At 36.6% G+C, this 8,388-nt stretch overlaps 1 protein-coding gene across 2 annotated transcripts in view; it reads right to left on the reverse strand.

The window, feature by feature from the left end:
• aff1 (AF4/FMR2 family member 1) overlaps positions 1 to 8,388 on the reverse strand; it is a 19,754-nt gene that overhangs the window by 8,827 nt on the left and 2,539 nt on the right. For both annotated transcript variants that reach the window (XM_015376425.1, XM_015376424.1), the window contains exons 2-6: positions 4,547 to 4,658; positions 2,263 to 3,042; positions 1,209 to 1,250; positions 920 to 1,003; positions 318 to 351 (exon numbers count right to left, since the gene is read on the reverse strand). In XM_015376425.1, coding sequence (XP_015231911.1) covers positions 318 to 351; positions 920 to 1,003; positions 1,209 to 1,250; positions 2,263 to 3,042; positions 4,547 to 4,658 — 1,052 coding nt within the window. The remainder of the gene's footprint in view (positions 1 to 317; positions 352 to 919; positions 1,004 to 1,208; positions 1,251 to 2,262; positions 3,043 to 4,546; positions 4,659 to 8,388) is intronic.

An 8,388-nucleotide genomic window follows, 5' to 3' on the forward strand; every position in this document is an offset into this window, starting at 1 on the left:
GTACATTTTTTAGCGTGCGCAGTGAAATAGCTCACGTTTTTATACATGCAAACCTTTGATAGATCCGGCCCTAAGAGAGAGGGTCAACAACAGAGAAGAATAAATTCACTTTAGTGGGGCTACAGATTAGCCATTATATTCACATATTCAAAAACAGCATTTTGTTCATTTAGTTATATTACACTGCAGCCCAATACATATATTATTTAAGATTCACTTGTAAATTGCTTTAAACCTTAAACAGAAACACAACTCTGGATTAAAACGGGTCCAAATAGATTAGACAGATCGCCCAAGACAAACTGAACATTGCTCACTTTCTTCTGGGCAGGAGGAGACTTGTTCTGCTTCCTGCAAGGACACAAAAAAAAGGTACTGTATTAGTCATCTGTAATCTTTTTCTCCAGCTTCTTCACTGAACAAGTTGGCAGAAATGCAAATCTGCAGGTTATATCTCCAAACCAATATGATCTTATTGAACATGTGAACCTGTCTCTGTCTGAAAGGTGACTTATATTAACACAACCCAATGTATTTTTAGTCACGACCTTTCACTTTTAAATATGCAAAAACAAAACAAATGTGGCACTTGTGGTTTTTAAAGCCCATTCAAATAACCCTTTGCTTTTTGAAATGTTAATCTGAATTTTCTTTTAGAAACTTGCATAAATTTCTTCCATAAAAACGAACGGGAAACACTTTAGATTGTAGGAATGATCACCATTTTAAAATCCAATTCAGGACAGTATTGTTGCCCCCCTGTCGTCTGTATCAACAGCGTAGTTGGAACGCAGGCAGAGGGAACACTTTAGATTGACGGAAATAGTATTTGCAAGAAGGTATTCATAAAAAACAAACAAAAAAATCAGAAAAAACTTCAATAAAAAACAAAGAAAAAGATTAATTTTGGATATTTGACCTTTGCTAGGACTGGAGACTGCGATGGTTCAGGCTTTGGTGTGTGTATAGCTGTCAGCAGGGGTGGGCAGGACTTAGTCATCTCCTGTCGAGACAAACACCAACATATTAAATAAGATGCACTTAACACATCCTTCAATGTTTTGATAAAGAGTTAACAAAACAACAGGAATCAGTCGGACAAAAAAAGCATCAATACTGTGATCTGAAAAAGAATTTGCATTGTGACATATTTCATCTTTCCCAATTAGAATTTTTCACTTTTCTTAACACCAATTACGATCACTTACCCTTAAGATATCTTCTACACATAGATCTTCATCAGATGTTGCCTTTGAAAAAGTAAAATTGCAACATTGCAAAATTAAACATTAGGGCAACAGAAAAAGGGATTAATCACAATAATGAAAAAAAAAATGATGCAATAGTTGGGGATTTTAACTTACATAGTCAGATGTAGAGAACTTAAACATTAATAAATAAAAAAACAAAATGATTGAGTAGTATTATTGTGGACAGTAAACTATCTAATTCAAGTTTATTTTTTTTCAGTTTCTTGACTACAGGTTTTATTTTCTTAGTTTCATTTGTTTGTCATTTTTTTAAAGATCAGTTCTGACTGTGTGCAGTTATGAATTTTGAACATTTCAATCACCATTTTCTCTACTTTTTGGATTAAATAGCACAAAATGTTGACCTAAGTAGGCAGAGAGGAATGGTCAAAGATAAATCTCTCTTTGTTCTGACCATGTGAAATTTTATGCAAGAACTTTGACAGAAAGGAAGAGTTACTATCGGAGAATGAAAAATGATACTGAAAGTATATTGAACTGAAAGCCCTGAGGTGTTCAGTGGATCAAAAGCTGCAAGGAGAACCAGTCCAACCTATGTGGCAGTCTCTGGGTCGCTTAAAGCTACAACAGGGTGTTTAGAAACCTAAGGTAGACCAGTCAGAACAGAATGGATTTGTTATTCGTGCTTCACGCTGATTTTATTCAGCACCAAGTTAATGGATGCCTGTAGGTTCCCTTCTAACATCAAGACAACACAGCCCCTGTCTGGTTGAGACAACCTTTAAAAATGGGCGTGTTTTACTGAGTCATCTGTCATAAAAAGACTTGATCCTTATCTCTGACAGACGATAAAGGTTTGTGTTTGCCCAGATGGAGTAGAGCATTGAAGATACAATTGGTTCAAAACAATGAACGACCAGGGGTTTATGCAGACAGTTGCATCTTACTCGACTAGTCCTCTCACATCCAATAGATATTACAGCAAAATTTATATTACAGTTGTCTTTTTATGAGGAAAAAAAACAATCAAAATAAACCAAAAAAATCTCACCTCTAAGAACTGAGGTATTGTCTTTGTTTTGGCAATGTCAGTTTTGTCGATCAGTTCTGGCAAAGATTCATAGTGCTCCGGTGAAGGCTTCAGCTCCGGGGATTTGTTGACCACCTGGTCCTGACCATCCATGGGTCGCACATAGGCCGTCGGCTTCTGGGTCATCACTATCCCAGCCTGCTTGGATGACAGCAGTGAAGAAAAGGTCTGGCAGGGCAGCGTGTTAGTCTTGGCTTGCTGTGGAGGTGGATTTACAGGTGAAAGCTTAACGCTCGTCTCCCCTGAGGAAATATCTGGGGAGCCTTGAAGCTGAGGCCTATTGAAAGTGTCCCTGGTATCCATGTCCATATTGTGGTCAGAGGAATGTAGGACGGGAAGAGGCTTAGCATCAGGAGAAAGGGCAGAGATCTCCTGGGGAAGGCCGAAGACTTCACGCTCCTTTCTATGATGTCCTGAGTGACTGAACTGCCCATGGCTCAAAGAAGTGACCGATAATCTGGATGAATGTTCATATTGGTTTAGAGAGGAGCCAGACGGGGGCGAGGAGAAACCACTATTTGATGTCCCATTCAGGCTTTGAGTAGACATGGAAACGTCCCGATCGTGGAAAAGAGTTCCGTTTGATAGATCGGCACTTGGCCGGTTCTGATCAGACTGTGAGAAGGTTGCGTAAGAAGGAATGGGTAAAGCCTTAAGTGAAAAAGGGGCGGCATTATTCACATCTTCGTAACTGCCCAGCATTCTTTGGATTCGATCAGAGAGCTCATCCCCTCGGTTCGTCTGAAAAAAAAACAAAAACAAAAAGCACTTCTTAGGAAACCACAATGATTTATACAAAACATTTAAAAGAATATTAGCAACAATTCCTAACAACTTACAATAAAGACCGCTCTTTTCAACTAACCATAAAAGTGAGTGAGTAAGTAAGTGAGTCTGTGGATTAAAGAAGGAAAACCTCCTTCAAAATGCATTGTACTGATGTTCTATGTGAAACTGATAACATTCAGGTATTAGAATCACCCCCTCCCTTCCTAAATCTGCTCTTGCCGTCCTTCAGCTTTTAAAGCTACATTTACAAGAAATGATTAAGCTAACCAGCGTCCTTCAGGCGCATCTATCAGTCTTGTTCAATTATGATTGTGTCCTCACAGAATGAATGTCTTGGAGAACCAGCTAGTGTTTCACTGACCTTAAGGCCCCCTGCTTTGCCCCACAGAGGCTGAGCTATTTTAGCCACAGAGGGTGTTGAGGCCATTAGCAGGCTCAGTGGAGAAAGGCAGACTACCTTTTCAGTGACCATCTTATAGACATTCAACAACTCTTTTGTCATATTTCTTTTTTTTTTTAAATAAGGTCAGTAAGATTTTATATGTCTACATGAAGGATAAAGTGGTGCAGTGCTGAAAGAATGCTTCTGAAGCATTTCCATTCAGGAAAAAAATCAACAAAAAAACTACGCAGTAATCCTCAAAGAGAGCTGACAAACAACCCTCATAATAAGGTGATGCTGTTTTTAAACACAGCAGTCAAGCTTTAAGCAGAAGCCTTTTTAGCAAGCTGCCCACCCCGGCAGATAGCCTGAGTAAATGATCCACTAAAATCACTTATACTCTAAAGAGTAGAATACTCAGGATTTACCTATTTTTAATTTGCCCAAAATAGTTGCCCTGCCTGGACTGGAAATATTACTATTCCTCAAAATACCAGAGGATAGAGCAGCAGTGGAGCAGTGGTAGAGAGCGTGACCCAAATATATAGCATAACCTTGATGCATGGAGACCTTTGTTGCAGGTCTTCCTCTCTCTTCCTCTCTACTTTTTAATAAAAAGACCACTAGAGTCTAATAAACAAAAAATAGCGAGGGATAAATTCAAATATGGCAATTATTAGAAGGGTTTGACGCTAATTAGTAAGAGCAGTATAAAAAATTTGGAAATTTGTTTTAAAAAAATAAGACAGACCTTTTTTTTTTTTTTTTTTTTCCAAAACTGATGCTACTCTAACATTTTAATATCATCTGACAGATGCTAACATGTCTAACAGGAATAATGTGACTAAGGTGACAGATGGCTCTGCTTAAACCGAACTTTTACAACCTTTTTGAGCAAAGCTAAGCTGAGCATATTGCTATTCATAGAAACCAGTAGTTAGGAGCTATACTAGGTGGCCTACTAGAGTTTACATATACACAGTTCAGGTCGCCTGGACTGGTCCACCAGGTGGCCAAATAAATAACAGCCAGTGTTGTCCTCTCTGCATTTTGTTCCATCCTGTCAGATCTTACCTTATACGGTTCTGCAAAGAGTGGCACATTTTCAGCATCAAGCTCCTTGGACAGGCTGGTTTCTTGGATTCTTTGTTCCCATGCTCGGCGGCGAAGAAGGTTCCTTTCTTCCCTGGGAAATTACAAAGAAAGACATATTAACTTTATTTACAACCCCTTTTTATGTATGTCATGTTGGGAGTACCAATATATAAAAAGTCTGAGATGTCAACTATTCTTTACTATAAAAAATTGTGGATTTTAATTATCATTGCTAAATTTAAAGCCAACAACTATTACATTTACCCTTAAGATTAAAAAACAATTAGCTGTTATAAAGAAGTAAAATCTGATAAAACAAAGACAGATGTTTGTCTTTTCTGACTTGATAAACCCGAGGGGAAAGCAGCAGTGTCAGAGGAGATTAAATCTGCAGAAAGGGGCGTAAACTGACACAAGGTGCAAGCAAAGAATCGTGACACATCGTTCAAATCAGTTCTCCCAATATCCCACATATTTCATTTTATTGGTGATCTTTAACTGTAATAAATAATAAAAACGTAGAAATTCAACAGTTAATTTGGAATTATGTCCTGCTATATGTTTCAAACATCTGAACATGAACACTGCATTTTTAGTTTCACTTTTTTCTTTTTTTTTGCTCCCAAACCACTGTGCTAATCATTCCCGCTGACAGGAATCCCAGCAGGACGCTGCCATGGCAATAAGAGGAGCAGCAAAGATTTGGGACCAAGCCAAACAGATGAGCAACCCTTCATTAATGCAGCAAAAAGCCTTGTTAAACCACAAGGATACCCCAAACTGGCACTGCCCAGTCACAGGGGTGAACAACACCACAGGTGGCTGCTCAGAATCACACTTTGAGATAAGAATGACTAATTAAGATGATGCAAAATTGGCTCATATGATTTATTTAGCCATTACTAGTGTGGGCAGATTTGGTAACCCATCAATTAATAGAAGTCATTAAGATAAGAATATTTAAGATCTAGATTTAGAGTTTGGAATTTATAAACAATCTGTATTTTTCTCACTGCATCCCAACAAATCAACTTGCTTTCAAATTTACATAATACATCTAAAGAACATATTCAAATTTGTCTAATTTGTTTGTATTAAGTCAACATAAAAGGGAGAGTATTTTTGGACTTAGCTAAAGCAGTGTAACATCACAGCATTACACAGTAATAACTTAAATGAAATATATACTAATTTATTCATACATTTTACAAAACTGAAGTTTAAAAGGGTGTAATTGGATTAAGAATACAACAACAAAAAAAGCAGTCATATCATATTACAATAAAATGAGCCGATATTCTTTTTGTTTTACAATTGATCCTGAAAAGTTTGGTGTAATAAACTTCCTCAAATGCAATTAGGAAATTTTCCTAAATATATTTGATTAGCTATCGTCATTATGATAGCTTATAAGAGATTTCAGGATTTATTTATTCCATAGGTTCCAAAGTAAGGCAAATAACGTTTAAGAAAAAACTAAAACATCAGCACATATCCCAAACTATTTGTATTGTCCATGAGCCTTTTTTTTTTTTTAACTACAGTAAGAAACAAAAAGCCATGTTTTTTGGGGAAAAACAAAAAAACTTTCATTCAGTTTTAATTGATTCTAAACCACATTCAGAAAGAACTTGAAGAAATTGCATTGAGCTCAGTCTCATTTGTCTTTTACGCGGTTCTTTTGTGTCATTGAAAGCACAGCTTTCTTTAGGTCCTAGCTCTGTGTTTTAATCCAGCCGTGTTTCGGACTTTGACCAGAAGCATTGCAACACATGGAGTCTTTTCTTCTTTATCCAGTCACTTGGAGAGTTGCTACCTCACTTCTGGTTGTTGTAATGTTGCAGAACATAAATTAAATTAGCTTTAGCTTGCAAATTGGTTGCTTTTTTTCTATTCTACTATAGTTGGTTAACAGCAGCCATTTTGTGGCATAACCATGAGTTTTCCAGCACTTTAAGTATGGTGTTTTGTGAAATGTGATGATGAATAACAACAACAACAACAACAAAAAAAAAAAGATAACAATATAGTTTCATTTTTTCGATGCCTTTTCTGAGACATTACTCTAAGTAAAACACAGAAATAGTGAAATATGTGAAGTGCAGTTCCTCTGAAATTGTATTTACTTACTGTGGGGCCTTTAACTGATCATAAAGACGGTTGAAAAGCATTGCTTTTTCTTTAACTTGTAATCTCAGTGAAATGATGTGAGGCATCAGAGACACCAAACTAAAAAATTTGTGCAAGTACAGAAAGTGGATGAAGTGAAGGGTCAATCAATTACAATGCGTAAACTTTCTGCAGCTTTTGTGTGCCTTTGGTAAAACCTACTTAATTTTTTCCAAGGAAGAAAAAAAAATGAACAAGGGTCATGGGAGAGTCAAGGTTTTTCTAAAGAGCAAAGGTTGCCCTACAGTGCTCAGGAAGTATTCTGCAGGGAAGCTTAACCATTGTTCTACAAAGTGTGCACAGCTTCAAGTATGAATATTCTCACATGTCTGGTGCAGTTTCAACTTAATAATGCAGTCTCCTGACACATGCTAGTTTGAGTTCTTAATTTGACTTTGTGTGATGTTCAGAAGAAAAGAGTCTGACCCTTGGTGCTTCCACCGGACAGAACCTGACAGCCTGGTGCTAAATTCCACAGAAGACATTGAGAGGTCAAGAAAAAGAAAAACACATTTCCAAATAAACAAAAAGATGCTACAGAGAATGTCCCAATGTTATGCCTTATTGACCAATACCTTAGAAACGTAGGGTGTGCCTAAAACATTACTTCAGGGCCCAGATGCGCTTGAAAATGGTCACTGTTATGCTGAAAATCAGCAAATATGCTCTTTGTTTATGAGCTGTACAGCCCTTTGACTGATATACAGGCTTTCTCCCCTATGCATCTCAGCACAGAAGCAGGTTATGCCAAAACGTTGACTCCTAATGTGCATTACAGCAACAGAAACTGTGTTTTTAAACCCATTTACTTCCTTACTTGCACAAGTATACATGAGAGAAGCGCTGTGAAGACGTGAACCCCACATTGTTAAGACTTACATCTGCTCAACAAGGCAGGTGAGCATGCTACAGTAGAGAGCAATTTTACCGTACAAATAAAAAAATAGGGCAAGAAAATGGAAAATTATCCATTGATCTATTATCTTATGTTTAACTGAATTTGGATGGGAAAGTCAGAAGGTACAGGATGGAATCTAGATACTCCTCTTTCAGCTCATTCTGGGATCCAAAAGAGTTCTAAGGCAAAACAAAAAGTTGTTTTTTTCCAGGATTTCCATACTGCAAAAAATGTCAATCTAAATAAGTATTTTTTTTTTCATAAAATAGGTGTTTTTTCTTGAATTGTTGATGTAAGTGAGACACATTGCCAATGGAACAAGACAATTAATATTTAAAATAAGAAAAAAAAAACACAATGGCATTGTCTTATTTTAAGTGCATATTATCTAATTATCTTATTTTAAGAGTTAATATACTTTTTCCATTGGCAAACCATCGTATTTAGCTACTCAAATTAAGGATGAATACACTCAATTTAAGAATTGTTTACTTTTTTTGCAGTGGAAGTTCTGGATGCTCTTCTGATGAGATGCTTTTCTTATTTTGGATATTTGGACCAAACTGACTATATTGATGATGTTATAGATTGAAAACAAAAAAACAAATTCAGCATCATATTGAAAGAGATTTCTTTGAAAACAGCATACTTGTTGTCGACAATGTATACAGAACTGCAATGCAGCTCCTCAGAAGTGTTTTTTTTTTTTTTTTTGGCAAAATAAAAACACAGCTAAATTTCCTTAAGGAAATTT

Source organism: Cyprinodon variegatus, unplaced genomic scaffold (genome assembly GCF_000732505.1).
Source record: "Cyprinodon variegatus isolate N-32 unplaced genomic scaffold, C_variegatus-1.0 Scaffold134, whole genome shotgun sequence".
NCBI lineage: Eukaryota > Metazoa > Chordata > Actinopteri > Cyprinodontiformes > Cyprinodontidae > Cyprinodon > Cyprinodon variegatus.